Source organism: Triticum aestivum, chromosome 5D, assembly GCF_018294505.1.
Source record: "Triticum aestivum cultivar Chinese Spring chromosome 5D, IWGSC CS RefSeq v2.1, whole genome shotgun sequence".
Taxonomy (NCBI): domain Eukaryota; kingdom Viridiplantae; phylum Streptophyta; class Magnoliopsida; order Poales; family Poaceae; genus Triticum; species Triticum aestivum.
Window position 1 is genome coordinate 312,710,345 of NC_057808.1, and position 26,911 is coordinate 312,737,255.

Sequence of the window (26,911 nt, forward strand, 5' to 3'; positions counted from 1 at the left end):
TTCATCTGCGGCGGTTGCTGTTCTCGTGCGCTGATCCTACAGGGCCTTAGCACAACGACTTCCGGACTGTCTACTACAATAAGTTGTGCCTGACTCCGGCGGTGGAGGGGCGATGATGGCGACGCGCCTTCGGCTCGCATCAGTGTTGGTAGTCGTCGCTAGGTGGTCTACGGATCTGGATGTAATTTCTATTATTTCGGGTATTCGTTGCACTGCCATAATTGAAGATGAATAGATCAGAAATTTTCTCGCAAAAAAATGTGTGTAACTTTTTTCAATTTGATTTTTTTTTCAAAATTTGTGAACTTTTTTAGATAACTCGTGGACTTTATTCAAATACATGAACTTTTCTTCAAATCCATAAAATCTTGTTTGATTTTTTTAAAAAAATCTGTGATCTTTTTTCCAAATCAGAGATTTAAAATAAATCGATGAACTTTTTATCCAAATTGATGAACATTTTTCAAATCCATGTACTTTTTTATGAAAACATCTATGAAGAATTTCATAATAGATGGTATTTTCCCAAACCTGTGGTTTTAACAAAAAAACTGTGAACTTTTTCCAACTACTTGAGCATTTTTTGCGAAACTGAATTTATTTTCTTTCAAAATAAATCATTTTTTCAAATTCGTGATTTTTTAAAATGAATATTTTTTAAATACGTGAAATTTCGTTTCAAGATTAATGATCTTTGTTTCAAATCAATGATTTTTGCTAAATTCATGAACATTTTTAAACAACAATGATTTTTATAAAAAATCCTGAACTTATTTCAAAATCAATGAACTTTCTTTTTAGATGTAGGGACTTTTTAAACTTCATGATTTTTTTTAAAATCAATGATTTTTTTTTTTCAAAATCAATGAAGCTTTTTTAAAAAATTGATGATTTTTTTAATTCATGATACTTTTTCAATTTCATGAACTTAAAAATAGGGCATTTTTCCTAAGAACGGCAATACTGATTGTAGCAAACGGGTAGGGTTTTTTTCTAAGAAAAACAAGCGAGCAGGCGGAGCCAGCGAATATTGCTGGGCGGGCCCATGCAAGCGACGCGGTGGGTGCTGGACTCAAATGTTCTTTTTGTTTATATATAAGACTTAGGCCGCAGCAACTATTTATCGTATTGAGTCCACAAGGATCTCTCGCGTCGACGTGAATAGTGTCAGCCCGGCCCATTTAGCGCGTGCAAACTCGAAAAAAATCGGGAATAAACGGGGTGCCCCCAGGGTTCTCTCCAGCGCAGCTAACGACTCCGCCTACTTCATGTTACTGGTTAGTACTAGGACCGAGATCTACTAGAGGCGACCGAGCAGGTCTTATCCATTTTTTCTTTTTCTTTTTTTGTTTTCTTTTGTTTCATTTCTGTTTTTCTTCTCCTTTTTCATTTTTTTATTTCTTCTCATATTTCTTTCATGCTTTTTCATTTTATTTTTTCCATTTTTTGTGTGATTTTCTTTTTTCTTCTTCATTTTTTGTTTTTCTTTTTGTCTTTTCTTATGTTTGTTTTCGTTTTCACTCTACATTTTTGTACATTTCCAAAACATTTTTTGTAATAGGCGATCAACATTTTTTGTATACACGTTCAACATTGTCCGAACGCTATTTCAAACTTTTTCAAATACTTTTTCAATATTTTAATAATTATTCAACATTTCTTAAATACTTGTTAAACATTTTTAATATTTATTCAACATCTTCAAATACTTGTTCAACATTTTTCATATACTCGTTCAACATTTTTAATACCTATTTCAGCATTTTTCAAATACTTGTTCTACATTTTAATACTTATTCAACATTTTCAAATACCTGTTCAACATTTTTCAAATTCTTGTTCAACATTTTTGAATACTATTCAACATCTTTTCAAATGTGTTTTTGAAGAGTGTTTTTTTGTAATATATATATATATATATAGACACACACAATATTTTAAGGTAATAAAAAGGGTACAAAAATAACAAAAAATCAGAACGAAAAAGAAATAAAAAGAAAAAACAGGCTGTGGCTCCCTCGTGGCTAGGTCGGCCCGTCTGGGACTCGCCCCGACGTGAGACGAGCTTTGCTACATCTACGTAAAGATTTTTACGTAACCTCCGTAAAAGGTGACCTGGCCTGAATTGGTTGGAAGAGAAATAGGCCCAGGGCCACCCCTGAAAATAGGGGGGGACGATTAGCTTAGCGTTAAAGCAAGAACGTAACTTATTTTGATGCGAGACATAGGGGCGCCTGACTTTGACGGGCGAATAGAGTGAAAAAGACTAAGAGCATCTCCAGCCGCGCCCCCAACACGCCCCCGCAGGAGATTTTTTCGCGCCAGCACCTAAAAATCGGCCCAGCCGCGTCCTCAGGAGCCCGTTTTTCGCCGGTTTGGGCCGAAACTGGCGCCGGCGGACCCAGGCCGAACCTGGCGCGAACTAACAGCGGACCCGCCGAGTCAGCGACACTCGCCTCGTCCTCCTCACAACGCCTCGGTTTTCCACGGGGAATCAATGCCAAGGCTGCCGCCGATCAGCCTTCCATTGATTCCTCACGGGCGGTGCTTCCTCACGGGGGGCGGCGCCGGCGCTTCCTCACGGGCGGCGCGGCGACGCCCCCCTCCCGCCACACGTACACACGGCGCTCGGCCGCTATAAAAAGCAACGCCTCCCCCTTGCCTTTGGCCACATCTGCCCGCAGCCGCCGTGCTCTGCCTCGCCGACGTGCTCTGCCTCTCTCTCCCCATGCGCAACCGACGCCGATGTTCCTCCCCTCTCTCCCCAAGCCCAGTCGCGACGATGTGCGAGCGATTCCCCGGCGATGGGGCGGCGGCCAACGGCTTCGGTCGCCGCTCGTTGCACGAGTGGGAAGCGTACTTGCTGTTCGAGGCCAACATCCTGACGCCTCCCGACATGCGCGCAGGGCCGGGGGGGTGGAGGCTCAGCGCCGGTGGCGTCCCCCGCTGCCCAACATCAACGTGTGCGCCGACTACTTCGCCGACAAGGTCGACCGCGTGTGGGCGTCGCTGACGGAGGAGCAGCGCGCCCTCCCGCAGTACGCCGCCGACAACCATAAGGCGTGGGCGGCGTACTTCCAGCACCGGCAGGCGCAGCGGCTGGCCTCCACCAACGGGACGCTGGTGGTGCGGGGCACCAAGAACAGCGAGGGGCGCCGCCTGTGGTGGGGCGCCCCCGGCCGCTCGCTTCACGCCGTTCTCCGGCACCTCAAGGGCGGCAACGACCCGCCATTGACGTACCCTGCCGCCCTGGCCTGGAGCGGCGACCAATGGATGCCGAGGAGGACAGCGTCCTTTTCTTCCTCCTCCTCCCGCTCCTCCTCCTCTGGGTCGCCGGCGTTGTTCAGTGTCAAGGCCGAGTCCACGGAGACGCCGCTCGGCCGGCGCACCCGCAACGCCGGCATCGTCATCAACGAGGGCGGGCGCGCCTCCTCCTCGGCTCCTCCCCGCTTCGTCAAGCCGAAGACGGAGTCGGGGCTCGCCGCTGTGAAGACGGAGCCCGGGCTCGCCGCCGTGAAGACGGAGCCGACGCTCTCCGACGAGGGGGCCTTGAAGTGGGCGCGCGAAGACTGGGAGCGGACGGAGCTAGAGCGCCAGTGTCGCGCCCTAGAGCAGTTCGTTGCTCGGCGCCGTGGCTGCGACGAGGGAGGCATCGTCGTTCTCGACGACGACAGCGACGACGATGCGCCGCCACTGGTCCGCCAGGGTGACCCCGGGCAGGGGTCCAGCAGGGGCGGCCGCGTCAAGGAGGAGAAGGACAACGAGGACAACAGCGATGGCGGCGACGGCTGCGACTTCGCCGTGCTGAGCGCGTTCTTCCTGTAGTCTAGGCCTTTATTTTTTTAGTAAATTTTAAGTTTGCTATGTAAAAACTGTTTAAGTTGCCGAAGTTTATGCCCATTTGCCAAATAATAGCCAAATGTCTTATGAAAAAAAAATTAAAAAGACTTCTGGGGTGACCCTGGGGCCGGCGGCTGGGAACCCGTTCGGCCCCAAGCCGATTTTATCGCCGGGTCGACCCCCGATTTTTCGAGGCTGGAGATGCTCTAAGCCCGTGATATGATAAACTTCCACACATACTTACTTGCGTCCCCCTGCTATTGTAACATTCTGATAGAGCAAACAAATTTGTTAAGATGTACTGTAATTAGCGATGAAGCAACAGCCGCCAGTAATCGCTTGGTTGATTCCACATGTCACTCTGGGTCTAGCCATAGCATAAGCACCAACAGATCGGCCGATCAACCAGCCAACACGGTCATTTTCCACGACGCAAGCAATACCAAGTCATCATCCAACAACAGCTCAAGAACCCCTAAAAAAACAGCTTGAGGCACATGCCTTCCAAATTAGCACTGCGTCAAACGAGATCTCTGTTCAGTTCACCAAACGGAGAGATTCCCCGTGTGGCAGACTCCATGATCGAGACGTGCGCCGTGTTCCGGACGACCTATTCGTGCCGTCGCCCCGGCCGGCCGGCTGACGCGGATGGAGAAGAGGGACGCCCTCCCTCCCGGCCGGCATCTGGCGCCTCCACCTTGTTCCCTGGCCACAGCACACGCGCCAAACGCACACCGGCCTTTGAAAACTTCGCCGTCTTTGTCCGCTTGCAATTGCTACCACCCGTGCGTGCCAGCCAGCGCCATGCATGCAGCCATATCCCGGGCTCCTTAATTCACGTCAAGAAATCACAGAGCTCTCAGTCCAGCACACCGGGGTTCAGTGAGCTGTGCTCGATCTTCATCACATCATGGGGTGGACTCTTGCCGTGGCTGCTGCCGTCGTAGTGGCCTTACTGGTGTGCTGCTCCTGTGAGGTCCGAGGTAAGGAGGACGACGATGTGCTGGACTCCCTCGTCGATTTCCTGACCAAGCTCGCCGGTGGCGACGAGAAGACGGCGGGCGACCTCGGCTGGGACGCGTCGACCGACCCCTGCGACGGCACCGGCGGCCGCAACGGCAGCGACTCGAAGTGGGGAGGGACCGTCAAGTGCTTCGAGAACGGCGCGAGCAACGCCGGCCTGATCAAGGTTATCGACCTGCAATCCCTAGGCCTCAGCGGCACCATCGACGCGGAGTTGCTGTGCGCCGCGCCGGCGCTCCGCGTGGTGAGCCTGCAGAACAACAAGCTGCGCGGCGGCCTCCCCGCGGGCTTCTCGGCCTGCTCGGGCCTCACCCACCTCTACGTCGACCGCAACCAGCTCTCCGGCGCCCTGCCGAGCTCCCTCGGCAACCTCAGGAAGCTCCACGTGCTCGACGTCTCCAGGAACGACTTCTCCGGCGAGATCCCCGCCGGCCTCAGCGACGTCCGCGGCCTCATAAGGTTCAACGCGAACGAAAACCACTTCCAAGGCACCATTCCTGATTTCGACCTCGACAAGTTCGAGACCTTCAACGTCTCCAACAACAACCTCACCGGACCTATCCCGAAGAACACCGGACGCTTCCGCGACGACAGCTTCGCGGCCAACGCCGCCGGCATGTGCGGAGAGCCCATGTTCTCCCCGTGTCCCTCCGGGTCCGGGGAGAGCAAATCAAAGAAGACGCGAAGGATCCTCATGTACCTCGGGTACGTCCTCCTCGGCGCCGTCATCGTGGCATTCGTCGTGTACAAGCTTTGCTCCAGGAAGAGGAACAAGCTGGGCAAGAAGGCCATGGTCGGCAAGGACACGTTCGACAGCAGCAACCCGACGACGACGACGACAAGCAAGTCGGCGTCGGCCTACTCGCTGCCGGCTTCGGCGGAGCGGAGCCCAGCGCGCAAAGGCGCGGCGTCGACGTCGCTGGTGGTGCTGCGGCGATCGGGCACGGCCTCGGTCACATCGACAGCTGCCGCCGCCGCGGCCAAGGACCTGCGGTTCGAGGACCTCCTCAAGTCTCCCGCGGAGCTGCTGGGGCGCGGGCGGTACGGGAGCTCGTACAAGGTGGCGGTGCCCGGCGGGGCGGCGCTGGCGGTGAAGCGGGTGAAGGACGCGTCGGTGAGCGACGACGAGTTCCGGCGGCGGATGGAGCGGGTCGCGCGGGCGAGGCACCCGGCCGTCCTGCCGCCGCTGGCCTTTTACTGCGCCGCGCAGGAGAAGCTGGTGGTCTACGAGTTCCAGAGCAACGGCAGCCTCCACAAGCTACTCCACGGTATGCCGCTTTCGTCGCTCCTCTCCTTACAATAGAAGATCGGATGAAGAGAAATACAATCTGCTACAAATCTCCACATAGATTCAAACAAGAAAGTTTCAACACTCGGAGCATCAAATTATCCCAAAATTAAGATAATTTTGTACATGAAACTCGGAGAGATTATATCCGTTCACTGGATGTATGGTCTGAATGTTGGAAATTCGAATTTCTTTTCGTAAAGAAACGCCAAGAATTCACCAATTCGAAGTGTGGGCTGGATATGCCCAAACCGTGGAAAGAAATTAGGTTGTTTCATGCACTTTTAGAGAACAATCTTGTGGCTAATTGCCGTCATGCACATTTTGTAGCAATCGTCATGAACAATCTGCTAACACATGCCAACTTTTATGAGTTCTTCCAGAAGATAAACAATTCCTGATTCTTTCTGCATGCATTAATTCTTAGTAAGGTTATGCTACTTCGAGCATTAGTTCGTAGTAAAATGTTATTCCGAGCGAGGAAAATAACCAGAGGTTCTTCTCGACGATGATTTGCAGGCTCTATAGAGAGCAGCCAGGCCCCCCTTGACTGGCCGGCGCGCCTTCACATTGCCACCAAGGTGGCCGACGGCATGGCCTTCTTACACGCCGCCATGCGCGGCGACGGCGCGAGCTCCTACGCCTCCTCCACGTCCTCCTCCATCGACTCCGCGGCGGCGGCGGAAGGCGCCATCGCCCACGGCGCCCTCAAGTCCACCAACATCCTCTTCACGGCCGGCATGGAGCCCTGCATCAGCGAGTACGGCGTCGTCGCGCCGCCGCTGGCCGCCGCCGTAGGGAGCAGCCGGAGCTCCGGCCTCCGCGCGGACGTGCGCGCCTTCGGCGTGCTTCTGCTGGAGCTGCTCACGGGGAAGGCCACGGCGGCGCAGGGCGACGGCGCGGAGCTGGCGCGGTGGGTGACCTCGGTGATCCAGGAGGAGTGGACCGCCGAGGTGTTCGATCGCGCGCTGCTCTCCCGCGACGGCGTCAGCGAGCAGCGGATGGTGCGGCTGCTGCAGGTCGCCATGAGGTGCATCGACGCCTCGCCCGGCGAGGTGCCGCCGACCATGAGGGAGGTCGCCGGGATGATCAATGCCATCCGCGAGGAGGACGACAGGTCTGTGTCCATGGAAGCGTGACAGGAGCACCGAACCAGTCGGCAGTCTGAGAGTTCTCCAACCTCTGATCGGTGCTATATATATGTGTGTAAGCATATCTAGTTAGTTGCATTTGAGATTATATTCATCACACTCCCATGTTGAACTTTCCTTCACTCAGTGACTACAAAGAGCTCTAGTCTTAATTTTTCATTGCACACACAGAGTTGTGTGCATCATACACAACTGTTCATGGAAATAATATTCACGCTCAACGAACTACTCGCTCTTATCTGATTGTAAGATTTCGCTACCAAACTTTGTAACCAAAGAGAATGCTATTAACGGTGAGCGTGCTTCGATCCAGGATTGATTTTTTTTTTTTTTGAGAAACCGGCTGAAGGACTGTCTTTGCACAAAATGCCAGCCTTTGCACAAAGAATCGCCGGTTAAAAAAGAAAATAACAATCAATATTGATGAACCCCTTGCGCATGACTCCAACGCCTGTCACCTGACTCTGGCACCACCGAAGGAGAATGCGACAAATCACCTCTTCACCCGAGCTCGATGCGGCTCCATGGTTGATATGCAACTTTGCGGACCTTCAAAGTGATTTACCAAAGGCCATTGAAAGATCTGGCCGAGGTAGCACCCATGACATGCCATCGAACTCCAGATCTGACACCCCCGCACGACTAAGACCCGGAGAAGGAAACCATACGTGCTAACCACCAACCACGATCCCAACACATGATCCATCTTCCAGATGTCGTCGATACAGACCACTATCTGCATCCGCTTCTATACTACCTCCCAAGCTCCACATCGGCGATGGAGCAGATGTCATCGCAAAGGTGGAGCCGAGGACACAAGCCATCACAAGGATGTCATCGTCGTCATGGCATCTCTTCTTAAGAAGACTAGTTCTCAAATCCAACACTGGCCATAAAGCCAATTACGTCGTCGCCGTGACATCTCTTCTTAAAAAAGACCAGTTCTCAAATCCATCACCGGCCAAAAAAGCCAATTACATCGTCGTTGTGACATCTCCTCTTAAAAAGACAGTTCTCGAATCCATCACCGACTATAAAGCCGATTATGTCGTCGCCGTGACATCTCCTCTTAAAAAGACTAGTTCTCAAATCCATCGATGGACCATAAAAGCCCATTACGTCATCGTCGTGACATCTTCTCTTAAAAGACTAGTTCTCAAATCCATCACCAACCATAAAGCCGATTACCTCGTTGGGAAAGCATCCAGAGCTTCTTTATTCGGCGGCGTCGTTGCTGTCGCCGAAGCCAAGACATCTAAAACCTAAGCTACTAGGCCGTAAAACCTAAAGCTACGCGATCCTAAAGACCGTTGGCAGAGAGGAGCCGCTGGAAAACGGCACCGGAACGTTGGACTCCGCTGGTGGTGGCTAGGGTTTCTCGGCCAGTTGGGGAGGAAAACTTTTCGCATCTATTTGCGAACCACGATATGAACGTTCATGTTTATTCACCAAAGTCACCATTCAGACATTATTACTTGTATTCTCTCTAATAGATTGGGAAAATCGACAAACTTCTTTATCTGCAACACGAATTTGATGCACGAAAAGGCATGCTATGTGGGCATGTAGGATCAACCTGGCTCTAGTCAGTGGCCTGCCATCCGCCGTCGTGCGCCAGTGCTACCTGGGCATGTAGGACCGACCAGGCTTTCACCGCCATGGACGAGAGTATGTTGTACACTTCTGCCGCGAGGCCACCGGCAAGAAGTCAACTACTGGGTCGCTGCCGGTGGCGACGTCATTTAGAGCGGTCGCCATAAAAGCCCATTACATCGTCGCCGTGACATCTCCTCTTAAAAAGACTAGTTCTCAAATCCATCACTGACCGACCATAAAGCCGATTACCTCGCCAGGAAAGCATCCGAAGCTTCTTTATTCGGCGTCGTCATTGCCACCGCCAAAGCCAAGACGTCTAAAACATAAGCTACTGGTCCGTAAAACCTAAAGCTACATGATCCTACAGATCGTTGGCGGAGAGGAACTGCCGGAAAACGGCAGCAAAACGCTGGACTCCCCTGGTGGCAGCTAGGGTTTCTAGCCGGTTGGTGGAGGAAAACTTTTCACATCTATTTCCGTTTCCGTAACCACAATATGAACATTCATGTTTATTCATCAAAGCCACCAATCAGACAGTATTACTTGTATTGTCTCTCATACATTAGAAAAATCGACAAACTTCTTTATCTGCAACACGAATTTGATGCACGAGAAGGTATGCTACGTGGGCATGTAGACTGCCGTCCCCGTCGTGAGCCAGTGCTACCGTGCTACCTGGGCATGTAGGATCGACCAGGCTTTCGCCGCCACGGATGAGAATATGTTGTACATTTCTGCCGTGAGGCCATCGGCGAGAAGTCGGCTGCTGGGTGGCTGCCGGCGGCGACGTCATTTAGAGCGGCCGCCATGGACAAGGGTGAGCAACCCTTGAGAGTACACGTATAAATGGGAATGGGCTGGATGCTTTGAGATTGCGATGTCCACGTGTCGTGCATCCGAGCGGGTCTAACCAGTTGGAGAGTTAGACCCATTCTCGTAGATTTCCCCCCCTCGCCTCCTAGCTCACGAACCACAGCGCCGCCATGTTCTCTCCGCCGGCGCAGCCCAGATTCGACCCCCTGCGCCCCACCTCACCGACGAGCTAACCATCCACCGCACCTCCCTGTTATCTACGACAACGCCGCCCAGGAGCAACCCCCTGCAGCGCTCCACCCGATGCGGCCCCGGGTCCAGTTCGCCGGTGCGTCACCCGGGAATTAGGGTGGCTGCAGCCACCATCACCACCCCGTTTCTTGCCTCGCCAGGCTGCCCGGAGGATCAACCGCTTGCCGGCTACTGCAGTAAGAACAGTGGCTGCTCCTTTTCTTCGGTTCTCCAGTTTTTAATTTCTGCAAAGCAAGTTGGTGTCTAATCTGCCCAGTATTTAATGCTAGATATGTTCATATCCTATTGAATATGGAATGTTGTTGGCTGTGAAATCGAACTGTTCATTGTGTATTATAGAACACTAAACCATCAACCAATTTAGGTGTATTTGGATTTTGGATTACACGAACTTAGGGTGTGTTTGGTTCTAGAACCAAGTGGAATGTCATGTAACCATTCAATTCCTATGGAATGGAATGATTCCATCTTGATGTTCGGCAAGAAGAGAACGAGGTCTGATGGAACGGTTCCTTGGGACAGAATGCCAAAAATTGATAGACACCGGACTTGAGCAAGAACTCCAATCGATCTAGGGAGAGGGTCGCGAACTCCAATCGATCTAGGGAGAGGGTGGCGATCTAGGGAGAGGGTCGCGAGCGATCCCGCGAGACATCCTTGGGCTCCGTCTGGGAGGCATCCGCGCCACGGCCACTCCCCGCCTGGGAGGCATCCCAGCCCTGGCCGCTCCTCGCTGGCTCGAGCGGGTGATGCAGGAAGTCAGGTACGGGGAGAAGAGGAGCCGCCCTGGACAACTGCGGCGGAGACGGCGGATGGGACCTCTATCCCGTCGGCTTTGGATGCGGCGTCCCTGGCGCGGAGCTTCTAGAGTTCGGTGAGGAAGGGGCTCGTCCGGATAGGAGGCTGAGGAGGAGGAAAGGGCTGCGAGGGTGGGGAAGGAGCTCGGCGGAGCGGCGGAGGTCGCCGGTGATGGTTGGCGGCTGAACGGGAGTAGGCAGGCGCGCGAAGGATGTGACGAAGAGGCGAGAGGCGAGCGGTTCCGCGTGGTCCGCCCGATTTGGAGAGACCACTCGGAACTGTATAAACAGGGAATGTGCCATTCTCTGGAATCAATTGGTTCCGGTTCCTTCGACGATCCGAACGCGAGAATGAGTTCTGGGAACGGAACCGACACGTACCGTTCCACTTCGTGACAGAAACCAAACACACCCTACATACCCATGTTGGCGGCGGCAATCATACTTCAGTCATTTTTTAAGATTTCCATCCTTCCAACAAAGATGAGTTAGTTCAGGCATCACTGTTCTTATGCTTCCTACTTATGGAGCTTCCAAATTATACTACTTACTATATATGCTTCGGTCCACATAGTTTTGCTTCCATAGTTCAACCATTTTCGCAAATTTGGAGTGTAGGTGTTAAAAATTGCATCTCCATGTTCGTGAGAATCTTAGTTAACTTTTCTATGCTTCAATTGAAATGAGTCATATTGGCATAGCACGTTTTCATGCTTCCTACTCACGGGGCTTCTAAATTGTACTTCTTCGGTGTCCATAGATTACTTCCATATTCCTACTTTTACAAAAAATTCAAAATTCAGATATGTAAAATGCAGCCAATTTATCTTCTCATTTTGAGGTACCATCCTGCTACCGGTAGATTCTGTTTTATTCTAATTGTATGTGTTGATAAATCATGATTTCCCCCCTTATTTCAGTGTGTGTAGGCTAACAAAATTACCAATTGAAATTGACGAAATTGGTTTGTTCATCACAAAAGGATGCACACACAAGTTGCCGCTAGGCATTGCTAATTTCAGTTTCAAAATGTTATGCTTACGCTAGGCATGGGTATGTTAAGATAGCATGAAATTGATGCTTTGTGTATCCATGCTTCTGAATTTATTGAGTTTGTTGTTCACTCCAGATAGTTTGCTGCAATAGAATATGATTCTACCTTTTTCTGTACTTGTTACACTGTAAGACCATATTTTGTATTTAAATACTCTCATCATGCTTCCTACATTTCATACGTGTATATATATTGCATATAATGCAAGTTCACACCTTTCAGATTTCTTTGTTTCCATTGGTACAGTCAGGTTGCCAAATTAGTAGTTGCTACAAACCATTTTATTTCTTGCATAAGTTCTATAGTGTGTTTATTCCATGCTTGGAAAGCTAACTATATATTACTTCTACTGTGTAGGTAGTTTGCTAGTTTGCTTTCGTGGTTCCTGCTTCCGTAGTCTGGTCCCTAGCGGTTCCCATGCTAGTTTGCTAGTCTGATCCCTAGCGGTTCCCATGCAGCCGAGCAACCTGAAGGTACCGCCTTTCCTCTTTACTCACTGAATCAGCCTCCTTTCCCTGCAGTTCTGTTGGAATCCAAGGTCTCACTGGGTCAAATTACTAGGGTTCTTGCTCTCGATTTCCGCAACCTGAGTTACTTGCTTACAGTTTCTCGGTGAAGTTATTGAAGCATCGGGTTTGTTGCTTCCCCACAGAAGGTGCGGAGGCATCGTAGAGCCAGAGGGAGAGAGACCTGGAGTAGTTTTCTGGTTTTTGGATTGGGCATCAGAGAGTAGCAGCTGTTGTTGGTTGGTTTCTTGGTTCTTGATTTGCTTCTGTGGTGGAGGGAAGGGCTAAGAAGACGAGGGAGGGTATTGAGGGCAAGGGTAATGGAGGTCGGGGGGCAGGCGATGATGGAGCCCCAGGGAGTGGAACTCGAGGATGACAGCATCAATTTCTGGGCCTCCCTCGGCGTGAGCACCCATGTCCATGGCGTCGACCAGATGGCGCTCCACAATGTGCACATTCTTGACCACCAAGGACAGTCGCTGCCACCGGCGGTGGTCTCACAGCCAGAGTCTGTCTGTAAGGAGTTGTTCCCTGTTGAAGCCGACCCCTGCCTTGAGCCTCGGGTGGGGATGGAATTCGAGTCGGGCGAGGCTGCCAAGACCTTCTATATTGCTTATGCTGGCCGTGTTGGGTTTTCGGTCCGTATTGCTCGGTCCCGTAAGTCCAAGTGCAGTGAGTCCATCATCATGCTAAGGTTTGTCTGCTCAAAGGAAGGGTTCAGCAAGGAGAAGCGTGTTGTTGCAGGGAAGAAGACAAGGAAGAGGCTAGCCTCCATCAGGGAAGGCTGCAATGCCATGCTTGAGGTTCTCCGCAGAGGCGACAACAAGTGGGTTGCCACCAAGCTTGTCAAGGAGCATAACCATGAGGTTGGGATGCCCAGCACAGTGCACTATATAGCCACTGAGAGCGATACTATGGTTGACCCATACATTGACATGGAGTTTGAATCCCTTGAATCTGCCAAGACATTCTACTACTCGTATGCTATCCGTGCAGGATTTGAAGTTCGCGTGCGCCAGTCTCGGAAATCACAAGATGAGTCACTCAAGATGCTGAAGCTTGTGTGCTCAAGGCACCGCTACCATTCAGGACGGGAGAACAATGGAGACGATACCAAGAGACATCCCTCCAGAGACGGTTGTAATGCATTGTTTGAGATAATTCGGAAGGACAAAGGTGTCTGGAGGGTCTCCAAACTCATCCTAGAGCACACTCATGAGCTGAACCCTGCACCAGCAAGCAGCGTTTGTTGTGTCCGCTCACAAGGTGAGATACTTGTCATTGCAAAGAACTTTGCTGACACAAGGAATCTTCTATTGAATGGCCAAGATTCTCAGCCTCGTAGAGAGATCCGGTATAATGATCTGGGGCCAGAGGATGCTCAAAGCCTACTTGAATATCTTAAAAAGGTACAGGCTGAGGACCCTGCATTTTTCTATGCTGTGCAGCTTGACAAGCATGAGGACACGGTCAATATCTTCTGGGCTGACGCGAGTGCTAGGATGGCTTATTACCATTTTGGTGACGCTGTTAGGTTTGAGACAGGATACAGGAGCAACAAGGAACATATACCCATTGTCATATTTTCAGGTGTCAATCATCATGTGCAGCCTGTTATTTTTGGCTGTGCACTACTTGTTGATGAATCTGAAGAATCATTTGTATGGTTATTTGAAAAATGGCTTGAAGCAATGCATGTGAGGCCTCCTGTTTCTTTTGTAACAGAGCTGAACCAAGAGATGGCAGCTGCAGCTGCCAAGGTATTACCTGACACCTGTCATATATTCTGTGAAAATCATATATTAGGCACTGTCAAGGAGGAGTTGCATAGTATTTATCCAGGACTAGACCATTTCATAACTGATCTGAGAAATTGCATTGATGGATGCAGAATAGAAGAATCATTTGAATCATCTTGGGAATCAGTTCTCATGCAACATGGCTTTAGAAATAATGAACATTTACAGTCTCTTTATGATATTCGCAAACGATGGGCCCCTGCATACACAAAGCAATCATTTCATGCCAGAAACCTGCTTGCACAAAGCTGTGAAAATCTTGAAAAGATTATAGATACATACTTCTCATCCAAGACCCAATTACAGGTGGCTGTGCAGCAACTTGAACAAGCTATTTGTAATTTCCATGCAAAAGAAGCCCAGGCGGATTATCTGACAATGTTTCAACTACCAGCACTGAGGACTGCTTCACCAGTGGAGAAACAAGCAGCTTTAGTATTTTCTAGGAAAGTGTTTGATATATTTCAGGAGCAATTTGCCGAGTCCTTTGGGTACCATGCAGAGAGGCTCGAGGATAGCATGCTACACAAGTACCGCCTGACAGTAGATGATGGTGATGAGGAGGCACATATCGTCTCTTTCAGTCCAGATCAAAGTACAGTGTGCTGTAGTTGTTGCTTATTCGAGAGCTGTGGAATCTTGTGCAGGCATGCTCTTCGAGTTTTCATCATCGAAGGAGTGCGTTTCCTTCCAAAGGCCTATGTCTTGAAACGCTGGACAAAGCATGCAAAAAGTACCGTCACCTTGGATAACTACATTGAACTAAGGGGATACTGTGAGGATCCTTCAACTTCAAGGTACAATGATCTTTGCTATGATGCAGTCAAATGTGCAAAAGAGGGCTCAACATCCACCGAGCGCTATAAAATTGCTAAAGAGGCACTGTGCAAGGCTCTTGATGAAATAATGCCTACAAGGAATATTAGAGAGCAAAATTCACAAAACTGTACAACATCATTAAGAAGTCCAGTCAAGAAACTTGGGACATCTAAAGGTACCTCTGGCAAGAGCATAAAGAGGCCAGCATTCAAAAATTCCCTCATGGAGAGCAATGGCAGTAGATGACCAGATATTGTGAATTTGAACATAATGCGATTTCACCTGTTCTGACCTTGTATAGTTGTAGTATCATTCAATCTAGTACTAGTCTCTTACGCTGTGGCTGGTTACGGCTTTTCCCTGTCAGCGCATCTAGTAACAGCAAGGGTGCTAATGAATCGTTTGAGACATTACTCTTCAAAATGAATGTAGGAACATATGCCCTTCGTGGGGATTTTTCATGAATGGCACTGTAGGAAGGGCAATTTTGTTACATGGTAGTACATCCATAATTTTGTATGTACCATTGCGTGACCAATATAGCATAGCCTTATGTTAGTTGGGATTCACTTTTTATACTAAAAGACTGTTTTAAATTGTGGTGGTTGTGGCCTTATGCGTGGAAGTGACAGTTGTGCTACAAAAGCTAACTGCCTATTCGAGTACTTATGCAGTTAAGCACATGTACTGCTTAGTATACGCACTTGTATGTTTGAGTTCTGTGCTTCTCTTTGATCGTTTGTATGAAATGCAGTATGTTCTCATGGACATGTATGTCGAACATTTAGGTATTTATATCTTTTACATTGTTATAAAGGACGCAAGTTAATATGATAGGAGCCTCTCACTACATTTTTTTTACTATGGATTCTCGTCTTTTAGGCCTTCTTTGGTTTATAGGATAGGAAAATTGTAGGAATAGGAAAGTCATAGGAAATGAGGCGACATGTATCTCAAATCCTATGAGTAGGAATAGGAAAGGAGATGCCCTTTGATTCACATCATAGATTTTTTCCATCGAGTGTAGGCTAATGTTTATTTTCCTATGGAATGTGAAGGATAGGAAGAATTCCTCCATAGAAATAGGATTCCATTTCTACAAACCAAAGGGCTCTAAAAGAATTGTTTTCTATAAAAATCTTATTCTATGAAATTCCTACAAGATTCCTCTAAACCAAAGAAGGCCTGTATTTTTGTAGGCACAGGAATTAGCAGTCTTAGGATAAGTGGATTTTTAACTTATTCTGGTCCTGGAATGCTATTGTTTCATAGTATTTCCTGTGAATTATAATCTCTAGCTTCATCCAGATGATATACAAATGCCCTGATGCAGGCATGTTGGTCCTAGTAATGAGAGTTCACACCCAGATAAAACTGCACCCTGTACAGATGGCCATATTCTGGTTTCAGCTGGGCAGCATAATGGCATAATGCCCTTTGATTGATCACATCATATTTTGATGTCTTCGTTTTTATTTGCTGCAAACATCTTTGTTCTAAAAGGATAGTATAGCCCTTCAGTTTGGTTTTGTTAAATACTCCCTCCATTCACAAATACTACGATGTATATAGACGCGTTTTAGTGTGTTTGTTCACTATGTAGGAGAACAAACTTTTTTTAAACAAATTAAAATTCAAACTTTTCGGTTTCAAAAAATCTGAAAAAAATTGTGCAAGTAAACAAGAATGTTATGTATATGTGTGTAAAATTTCAGGATGAACAACGTTGAAATGTGACCTGTACAAAAAAGACAAATTCATGGTCTGAGAGGATGAATAGTATCATGTGTTAAAAAGCACCAGATTTATCTTTTTTTGCACATCTCTCATTTCAACGAGTTTTGCCCTGAAAATTTACACACATGTGTGTTATGCCTTCATGTATATATGTGTTTTTTAGAATTTTTTGAAATGCAGAAAATATGAAATTTGACGAAATTCATTTTTTTCAATACCGAGCTCCATGGAGCTCGGCCTCCAAAGACAATATTCGACTATGTGGTCCATATCGAAGTATCCAAAACATCTTATATTTGTAAACGGAGGTAGTATATGTGTACTTTCTATGCATATCTAATTAGTTGCATTTAAAACTATATTCATCAATCATCACCCCCAAACTGTACTTTCCTTCACTCAATGACTACAAAGAACTTGGTCTGAATTTTCCATTTGTGTATATCTCGATACCAATATCACACACAGGTGTGTGCATTTGTGTTGGGCTAGGCAACCGAACTACTCGCTCTTGTCTGATTGTAAGATTTGGCTAGCAAACTTTGTAACCAAACAGAATACTATTGAGATGAGCTGGAGTGTTTGGGTCCAGGATTGAGACACCATTCTTGCGCATGATTTGTGTTGTATGGTCGCATGTACATATAAAGGTGATGTGACAACTGATAAATCAAAAGAGGAAAAGTCTTCTTGCAATGTAGAGTACAAACCAGTGTTAACATGCAAGCAACTCGTGGAGCCAGAAGTACCTACTTGCAGCAGCATGGCGTAGTTCGAGAGATTGTGGGCATGACTTCTTTTTTTAAAGAAAAGGCTTAAGCCTGATTTTATAAATAAAACCAACACGGCGAAGCAATCAACAGACAAAGGTTCATTGTCTCAAAAAAAAAAGACAAAGGTTCATCACGATACACCAATACATTGAACAAGCAGCAAAAAACCTAGACCGAGCGGTTTCTAACGCGGCCCGGTCTAACTTCATTACCTCATGTACTACTGTTAACAATGTGGAGTACCGGGATGCCCACTTGCACTAGAGTCAATAATCTAGATTACACTGTAATGATTCTAAAGGTGCTAACAAAGAAGATTTTGTCGATCTAGATTATTGACTATAGTGCAAGTGGGAGACAGGAGGAAATATGCCCTAGAGGCAATAATAAAGTTGTTATTTTATATTTTCTTATTCATGATAAAGGTTTATTATTCATGCTAGAATTGTATTGATCGGAAACCTTAATACATGTGTGAATACATAAACAAACACCGTGTTCCTAGTGAGCTTCTACTTGACTAGCTCATTGATCAAAGATGGTTAAGGTTTTCTAACCATGGACATGAGTTGTCATTTGATAACGGGACAAGACTCATCCGTTAGCTTAGCATATTAATCGTTCAGTTTTATTGCTATTGCTTTCTTCATGTCAAATACATATTCCTTCGACTATGAGATTATGCAACTCCCGGATACCGGAGGAATGCCTTGTGTGATATCAAACGTCACAACATAACTAGGTGATTATAAAGATGCTCTACAGGTATCTTCGAAGGTGTTTGTTGGGTTGGCATAGATCAAGATTAGGATTTGTCACTCCGAGTATCGGAGAGGTATCTCTAGGCCCTCTCGGTAATGCACATCATCAGAAGCCTTGTAAGCTAAGTGACTAATGAGTTAGTTACAAGATGATGTATTACGGAACGAGTAAAGAGACTTACCGGTAACGAGATTGAACTAGCTATGTGGATACCGATGATCGAATCTCAGGCAAATAATATACTGATGACAAAGGGAATAACATATGTTGTCATAACGGTTCGACCGATAAAGATCTTCGTGGAATATGTAGTATTCGGGCACCAGAAGTGTTCCAGAGTGTATCGGGTATTTATCGGAGTACCGAGGGGGGAGGGGTTACAGGAACCCCCGGGGAAAAGATATGGGCCATATGGGCCATAGGAGGGGAGCACACCAGCCCACAAGAGGTGCCCCCCCCCCAAGGAAGGAGGCCGAGTGGGAAAAGGGAAAGAGGGGGTTCTGCTCCCCCCTTTCCTTCTCACCTTCCTCTTCCCTTTCCCCCCTCCGGCAAATATGGAAGGGGGAGGCCGAATTGGGGAGGACCCCAAGTAGGATTCCTCCTACTTGGGGCGCACCCTTGCTGCTCCCCTCCCCCTCCCACCTATATATATGTGGGGAGGGGGCGCCTAGAACACAAAACATGAATTGTTAGCCATGTGCGGCGCCCTCCTCCATAGTTTACACCCCGATCATATTCTCGCGGTGCTTAAGCGAAGCCCTGCGCGGATCACTTCACCATCACCGTCACCACACCGTCGTGTTGATGGAACTCATCTACTTCCTCGACACCTTGCTGGGTCAAGAAGGCGAGGGACATCATCGCGTTGCAGAACTCGAAGGTGTCGTACGTTCGGTGCTTGATTGGTCGGAGCTAGAAGAAGTTCGACTACATCAACCGTGTTGTCAAACGCTTCCGCTTTCGGTCTACGAGGGTACGTAGATACACTCTTCCCCTCGTTGCTATGCATCTCCTAGACAAATCTTGCGTGAACGTAGATTTTTTTTGAAATTGCATGCTATGTTTCCCAACAGGGTAATCACACAATATAGGCCTATCAGCATCTGTAATGTTGTTTATAAGATAATCTAAAAAATGAATGCTAACAGACTCAAATGGATACTGCTTGAGATTATCTCCCCAACACAAAGTGCCTTTGTACATGGGAGACTTATTACAGACAATGTTTTGGTGGCGTATGAATGTTTTCATACCATAAAAAAGAAAGCTCGTAGTCAGAATGGATATTGTGCTGTCAAACTGGACATAAACAAAGCCTATGACAAGGTTGAATGGAGCTTTTTGGAGAGATGATGTTGAAGATGGGTTTTCATAAGTAGTGGGTCGAGATGATTATGGAGTGTGTTTCTTCAGTCAGCTATAGGGTGCGGTTCAATGGCACCGAGACAAAAGAATTTATACCCACTAGTGGTTTGCGACAGGGAGACTCTCTCTCCTCATATCTTTTTATGCTTTGTTCAGAAGGCCTATCCAGTATGCTTGCACATGGGGAGGAGATGGGAACCTAGATGGCGCAAAGGAGAGCAGGAGTGCTCTAACTATCTCTCAGCTTCTCTTTGTAGACGACTCACTGATTTTGATGAAGGCAAATACACAATATGCAAGTACCCTTAAACATATATTGGACACATATTGTAGTAGTTCAGGGAAGCTGGTAAGTAATGCCAAGTCCAGTATATTTTTTAGTCCTAACACCCCTATTGGAGTAAAGGAGTATGTTTGCAGGGAGCTAAGCATAGTTACAGAAGCATCATCTAACACATATTTGGGGCTGCCCACTATGGTGGGAGTGGATAGAAGTGATTGTTTCCAGCATCTTATTGATCATGTGTGTCAAATACTCAAGGGTTGGAAGGAAAAGATTCTATCTATGTAGGGAAAGGAGATATTACTGAAATCTGTAGCACAAGCTATTCCCTCCTGTGCTATGTTAGTGTTTAAGTTCCCTAAAGGAATTTGTAAGGCAATCACAGATGAAATGGCAAGATTTTGATGGGGTTACAATGAGGAGAAGAAGAAAACGCATTGGTTCGCATGGTGGAAAATGTGCATTCCGAAGAAGAAAGGGGGCTTGGGGTTTAGGGACCTTCACAGTTTTAACCTTGCTATGTTAGCAAAATAGTGTTAGCGACTAATCCAGAACTTAAATTCTTTATGTTCACGTATCCTGAGTGCTAAATACTACCTCGATGGTAATATCTTAGGGCTGGCCCGAAGAAGGGATCATCGTACACCTGGCAGAGTATTGTTGCCATTGTGTTGGGTATCAATACACACTTGCGTCTACAACTCTAGTAGAAACAAAGTAATTTTAGCATCACTTCATGTACCAATTCAAATAGCGTTGCTCGGGATGGAAGGAAACCTATGCAGAAACATATATGGAGGAAATAGATCTCAAAACACCCGAGATACACCCCAGACGATATCTAGGGTCAGGAAAACCAATCTGAACTGTAGCAGTAACATCAACACATTAACACACGATTTTTATATGGAAAACTCACCAAGTTGGGGTAAAAACCACAAGTTGAAGCTGCCCAAATTGTCTTCTACTACTATCAGATGTGGGATATGAAAAGTTCTTCTCTACATACACTGGTGGCTCACATACATTAAGATTTTTTCATCTTGGACATGAACAACAAGATCTGTGTCTGCAAGAGCTAGGAATTGGAATAATGTCACCAAAGGATGGTAGAACCGCAGCTTGAGACGAGGTGGTCGATCTGAACTTCATAACATCGTTGATGAGATCCCTTTGCTTGATGCAAGCATCTTCCTTCAGTCTTCCTCTTATTCCCTTTCTCTCTTGGTTTTCTCTTTTCTTCTTCAACGGAGGCTAACCTCGGATTCTTCACTCTCCTTGGTGGCTACTACTGCATGTGCAAAGTCCAAAATGACACCCCCCCTTCTCACACGTGCAAAGTCCAAAATGACACCCCCCTTCTCACACGTGCATAGTCCAAAATGACACTAGGTCATAACCCTAATGGGAAGTAAGCACTTGGACAACTTTGGGCCGCGTAAAAGGCTTCAAATGGCCATCTCATCACAACCCACATGAGGAGGATATCCCAACAAACGACTTATCAATTTCAAGGGTGAACTATTACCACCCGGCACAATTTCATTCTCAGCAAAAGTGGTGCTTATGGTTTCCTCAACCTAAAGAAGATCAGTGAATTTGGTGGAGGTCTTGTGTCCTAATTCTCCTTTTGCTCATTGATATCGGTTGATGATAGTGCATTTGGATGACATCGATGTGTGCTTCAGTAGCAGGAGAGGTGCTCGTTCTCATATGCGTGAAAACCCTTGTATGCAGAGCATTGGTCGTCCATGTAGAAAAAACATGTATATTTGCGACTAGTCTATCCGTAGGGTAACCGAGGGTTCCATCAACCGTGGCCAACAAACTGGCATCAATTGGCTACCAATTGGGATTCCTCTACTTCCAAGAAAGGAGTCAACCTCACCTTACATGTAGAGAACATCATAACAACATATACCATGCACACTACATAAAACCCACAATTTTCTTGCATCGAGTTTGGCCTACGAAGACATGGAAAATGCCATTTCTATTTCCATTTGCCATTTGTTGTATCTGCTTGTGGACTATCAAGAACCGTTGCCATGACCTCTACGGATGAGCCGCATCCGCTACATAGAAGTGAAGTCCATGCTCGAGTTTAAAACCGTATGCATCAACCCCTTTCAAATAATTGCGAATTGCAGTTCTTTTTTCACTTGTGCGATCTTCCCCCTCCATCTGCCGACCCACTTAAGCTGGCGACCAACAGGATAATCTCACGAATTATTTAAAACACAGAAGAGGCAGAGAGAACCTAGTAACATGCCAGACCGAGAATCGGGGGTTGACTAATTCAAATCCCGAGCTATCCATTCCATTCTTCCTACACGTCGACGGCGCAATCAAGCAGATGGTTACCCTCGTATGATTCGCCGGGTGTTGACTTGAGGCCAGGGCACATGCAGCACCAGGGACGCCGTGCCACCAGAGCGAGCGCCAACGCTTGCTGTCCGTGTCATGTCCGGCACGCCGACCGGGCACCGCAGGACGGCCGGAACTGACGAGCGAACCATGAAGCGGACGCACAACCGCACGCGGAGGTGGACGTGACCGCCCTGACAGTCAGCACAAGCGACACGCCATGCGTCCATGCACCCGGCCGGTACGTGCCCCGCCACTGCACAAACCGGCGTACGGGACACCACACCACACCACCAGATGGTTGGCCGTGCCCGTGCGTGGGTGGAGGGTGGTCCATCGTCCATGGCTCCACCTCCGTGCCCGGCCGCTGTTAGGCTCGGTTTGAACAGTCTCCCCGGAGCTCCCACGGGACAAGCAAACGTCCGTCCTCCCTCGGCAGTTGGTTGGTTGGCACCCGCGTAATCCTGCAGAAAACACTGCTGCGGTCCACGTCCATGTATGTACAGGTAGCAGACGATGGTCCACCCGTGCCGATGGGTCGACACATCAAACGGCCCTCGCCTCCGTGGTGGCTACGATCGAGCTCGCCTTGGCCGGACCGGCCACGGGGCCCGTCTCAGCCGTCGCCGTCGTGGCAATTATGCCATGCCTCCAGATTTCAGCGAGGATGGGTCCATGGATCGAAGTACTACCCCGGCTCGCTCAACCACCTCCAACGCTGACATGCTGTTCCCTCTCCTTATTTATTCCCTCCCCGCACTTTCCGTATGTCACAAGTGATGAGCCTCAACCCGACTGCACCCAGCTAGCTGAGCCCGAGCTGATCGATCCCAACGTTGGGAGGAAGAAGCTTCACGTGGTGCCCGCCCAGGTATCCATCCTCTCCTCCCGCCAACCACCCGGGCGGGCGGCGTACTGGTAGACAACGCCCCGCTAACCGCAGCAAGCTAGCACGGCGACCCCTCCATAACCATACCATACACCACACCACACCAGCGCCGAATAGATTGGTACGTACGTACTCCAATAATACACAGCCCAACAAGACACAGGAGGAAGATGGTCAAGTGAGTAGGAGGAGGAGGAGGAGGATACAATATTCTGCCCGGCCCTGCCCAGCGCTGTTGTTGCATCGCGGAAAAAGGTTTAGGTTTGGTGCGCAGCTTCCCGGTTGACCTCACCGAGGGATCTTTTGTTTCTTTCCGTCCGGTGCCCGATCGTTCCACTCCAACTGATTCATCCGCCTACCAAAGCTAGCGAGCCAGAGAGCTATTTGGGATCGCTCGGCGGTAGTGGATATATAGCCGGGCGTTTCTTTTCGGGTTTTGTCGTGGATGAGCGCTGCGTTGGCGACGGAGGGAGGAGCAGCATGGCGGCGGTGAGGAGGGTGGCAGGCTGGTCGCTCCTCGGGCGGGAGATCAAGACCGGCGATGATGGCTTCGTGGGCGCGCCCGAGGCGACCGTCACGACGCCGGAGCCGGGGCCGTCGGCCACGGCGGCCAGGATCACGCCCGCGGTGCTGTTCATCACGGTCGTGCTGGCCGTGGTGCTGCTCGTGTGCGGGCTGCTCCACATCCTGCGACGCCTCTTCCTCAAGAGCCACCGCGCCAATGCCCGGGCGGAGGCCGTGGAGCGGCAGCTGCAGCAGCTGTTTCACCTGCACGAGGACGGCGCCGGGCCCGGCCTCGACCAGGCCGCCATCGACGCGCTGCCGGCGTTCGCGTACGCCGAGCTCTCCGGCTCCGGCTCCGGCGCCAAGGGGCAGCGCCAGTTCGACTGCGCCGTCTGCCTCAACGAGTTCGCCGCCGACGACCGCCTCCGCCTGCTCCCGCTCTGCGGCCACGCGTTCCACGTCGCCTGCATCGACACCTGGCTCCGCTCCAGCTCCACCTGCCCGCTCTGCCGCACCGTGCTCTCGGTTCGCGCGCCCTCCACCGTCGTGGCGGCCGCGGACGCCGCCGGTGAGCCGGACATCGAGGAGCGGAAGCAGGAGCAGGAGGACGCGTCAAAGGAGGTCGTCGTCGCAAGCACCGTCGTGCTTCCTGTCAGGCTCGGCCGGTTCAAGAACGTCCAGGGCAACAACAACAACGACGTCGAGGCGGGCACCAGCAGCCGCCTCGACGCGAGGAGGTGCTTCTCCATGGGCTCCTCCTACCAGTACGTGCTCGCCGAGGACAACCTGGTGGTGTCCGTGCACTGGCGTCCCGGCGACGGCAGCGCGGCCATGCGCCCCGGCGTGACCACGGCGGGCAGTGACCAGCAGGGCAAGAAGGTCTGCGCCGCCAGCCGCGGCGACAGCTTCTCGGTGTCCAAGATCTGGCAGTGGCGCGGCGGCGGCAGGCGGCTCCCGGGCCTCCGCGCCGGCTCGTCGTCCCCGACGGACCAGGACCTCCCGTGGGCGTCGCCGGCGAGCACGCGCAGCACGAGGCAAGAAACCGACACCTGATAACGATGGTAGAATCTATACACAGATACACACACATGCATGTATTTCGTCCTGTGCCGTTTATTTGTTCATTAGTGCTACGAGTAGCTAGCAATAAGCATTTCATGTTAAGAGTTTTCATGCCTTTTTGATGAATCTTTTTGGGCAACGTTGAGTAGTTGGCGTTTCCTCGGAAGTGGATGGCAAACGAACGCACTTTGCTGAAATTTTTAGTTGCGACGATCAAACGGCGACAGTTTCTGTCCGTTTTTGCCTTAAATTTTCCTTTTTCTCAGAAGTTACCATGCATCCATGAAGAAAATGCCAGCAAAAACGTTCGCAAATACCACCCTTGCAGTGAACGTTCATCAGCTATTGGGGTCCATCTTTTTTGCCTACTGCTCCGAAGCCATGTATACAAGTACAACAACATCATCATCATCAAAACTCATATGGCTACTCATATACTCCTAGCGCATTGCTACATTTTGTACTGCTCCACTGGAATATTCCGGTGTTTATCATCTGCCTGTACACGTACAGCAGGGGCTAGCATACCATGGCCATGGAGTCCGATTACTGTGGGTGGCCCTGTCCCAATCTGAGGTCCCATACACAGCATAATGGCGCTGCCACGTACAGGTGTCTGCTGCCGGCGTCTCCTCACTCACCTATGCTCTTGCAGTACCACCACCATTAAACTCAGGATCTGGGCTGTTTGATGGGCAGATTTGGGTGGCATTGTCCTTGGCTTCTGGCGGGATTAGTTAGGGGGCTTAATGGCTGATGCGTGAGAGGTGTCCCAGCTAGCTAACCCATCTACCGCCATTCTTCCAGCCGCAGCAAGGGCGAGCCAGCAACCGCAGACTCAGCCGACTTTAATTATGCTGCTGAATTGGTTGCACAGTGTAGTACAGTCTGCAGTGGTCGATCGGCACTGGGATCATGGACCACGGCGGCTTTGGATGGAGCGTTGATGATCGGTATGGTATCCAAGTGGGGGCGGCCGTTGCGGCTGCTAGCAGACAACATTTTTTACTTCCTTTATTATTGTTGGCCTTGATAGGCACGGTGATTCTGATTCTGATTCTGATTCCTCTTCACTGTCAGTTCTTACGAGGCCTTCTTGTTTGACTTGCTCGGTTAGCTACTCTGATCCTAATCACAGTGGTATTGTATGTTTGGTCGATTAGGTCAAGGAGACAATGACTGTGCAGCTGATACTTAATTTTGATGAAGATATCGAGGTCAACTGCGTTAACCCTTGAGGTAAGCAGAGTAGCGATAACAACGTGTGACCGTACGTGCAAGGAGTATACAATGCAGGCACCATGCCGCGCAAACACATGACAAGGTCAAATGTTGATGATATGATCTGAGTCTGAGCAGGCGGCCGTGTTACGAATATGCTTGCACATGCTCGTTCAGAAATTTGTAAGTTGGTTCAGAAAGGGATATGACCACGCTTTACACCTATATAATACTCCCTCCGTTCCCAAATATGTCTTTCTAGAGATTGTAACAAGTGACTACATACGGGCAAAATAAATGAATCTACACTCTAAAATATGTCTACATACATCCGTATGTTTAGTCCATTTGAAATGCCTAGAAAGACAAATATTAAGGAACAGAGGGAGTATAATCTAATCTAGGTGAGACTGGATGATGAAAGCATGCAAGCACCAACAAAGTGCATAATGCGATTGTATTATTTGCTTTAAGCAACAAAATAGTGCATTGTGGTACATGCCCTAGAGGCGAACGACCAACAAGCAACAACAAACACCTCGATGTGTTTACTGTAGGATATATCACGATCTCTGAACTTTGGGTCCACGACCCTGCAGTACTTGTACTTGGTAAATATTATTGTAACAATTATGGAGCATCATAAGCTATTTAGGGTGATCTACCAATCGTGTGGGGTTGTTGTTATTTGACTAGGATAGACCACGAGAACGTGAACCCACCAGGCAAAAGTGTGTCTTCCTTTAACGCAAGTTCAAGCGACGTACCCTCCACAAGTAGGGATGCAGAGCGGACGGGTTTGTGGGCTACAACCTAGTGCAAATCTATCTTCAGTTTAGTGTTAATCTTCTAGCCAGAAATGAACTTATTTGTTGGTTTTGTGGGATATGCGGACCCTGCTTGCATCCCTACTCCTAAGTGGTGGTCTGATGTCTTCTACCCAGCGCGCAAATTTAGGAAGAAAGAAAGAAAGTAACGATGAAGCAGAAACCAATTCTATGAAACAGTGC

At 48.8% G+C, this 26,911-nt stretch overlaps 3 protein-coding genes and 1 pseudogene across 6 annotated transcripts; 3 read left to right on the top strand and 1 right to left on the bottom strand.

Annotated features, from left to right (window-relative positions):
- Positions 1 to 4,718: 4,718 nt before the first annotated feature.
- LOC123120540 (probable inactive receptor kinase At1g48480) lies at positions 4,719 to 6,166 on the top strand. The gene has a single exon (XM_044540550.1). The coding sequence runs from the start codon at positions 4,751 to 4,753 to the stop codon at positions 6,164 to 6,166; it is 1,416 nt and encodes a 471-aa protein (XP_044396485.1). The 5' UTR covers positions 4,719 to 4,750.
- A 335-nt stretch (positions 6,167 to 6,501) lies between these two features.
- On the bottom strand, positions 6,502 to 7,285 carry LOC123120541 (uncharacterized; annotated as a pseudogene).
- A 2,508-nt stretch (positions 7,286 to 9,793) lies between these two features.
- On the top strand, positions 9,794 to 15,505 carry LOC123121412 (protein FAR1-RELATED SEQUENCE 7). 4 transcript variants are annotated; one of them, XM_044541375.1, is made up of 3 exons: positions 9,794 to 10,139; positions 12,172 to 14,080; positions 14,426 to 15,505. In XM_044541375.1, exons 2-3 carry the CDS (start codon positions 12,641 to 12,643, stop codon positions 15,182 to 15,184), a joined length of 2,199 nt encoding a protein of 732 aa, XP_044397310.1. In that variant the 5' UTR covers positions 9,794 to 10,139; positions 12,172 to 12,640; the 3' UTR covers positions 15,185 to 15,505. The 4 variants fall into 4 exon arrangements, with proteins under 4 accessions (XP_044397310.1, XP_044397311.1, XP_044397308.1 ...); XM_044541376.1 differs by having other exon boundaries at positions 14,212 to 14,479; XM_044541373.1 differs by having other exon boundaries at positions 9,795 to 10,139; positions 12,172 to 12,287; positions 12,376 to 15,505.
- A 7,499-nt stretch (positions 15,506 to 23,004) lies between these two features.
- On the top strand, positions 23,005 to 26,398 carry LOC123121413 (RING-H2 finger protein ATL46). The gene has a single exon (XM_044541378.1). The coding sequence runs from the start codon at positions 23,595 to 23,597 to the stop codon at positions 24,669 to 24,671; it is 1,077 nt and encodes a 358-aa protein (XP_044397313.1). The 5' UTR covers positions 23,005 to 23,594; the 3' UTR covers positions 24,672 to 26,398.
- Positions 26,399 to 26,911: the final 513 nt, after the last annotated feature.

Coding starts and splice junctions, on each gene's coding strand:
- LOC123120540 (XM_044540550.1), top strand. CDS start 4,751: ATGGGGTGGACTCTTGCCGTGGCTGCTGCCGTCGTAGTGGCCTTACTG.
- LOC123121412 (XM_044541373.1), top strand. CDS start 12,641: ATGGAGGTCGGGGGGCAGGCGATGATGGAGCCCCAGGGAGTGGAACTC.
- LOC123121413 (XM_044541378.1), top strand. CDS start 23,595: ATGGCGGCGGTGAGGAGGGTGGCAGGCTGGTCGCTCCTCGGGCGGGAG.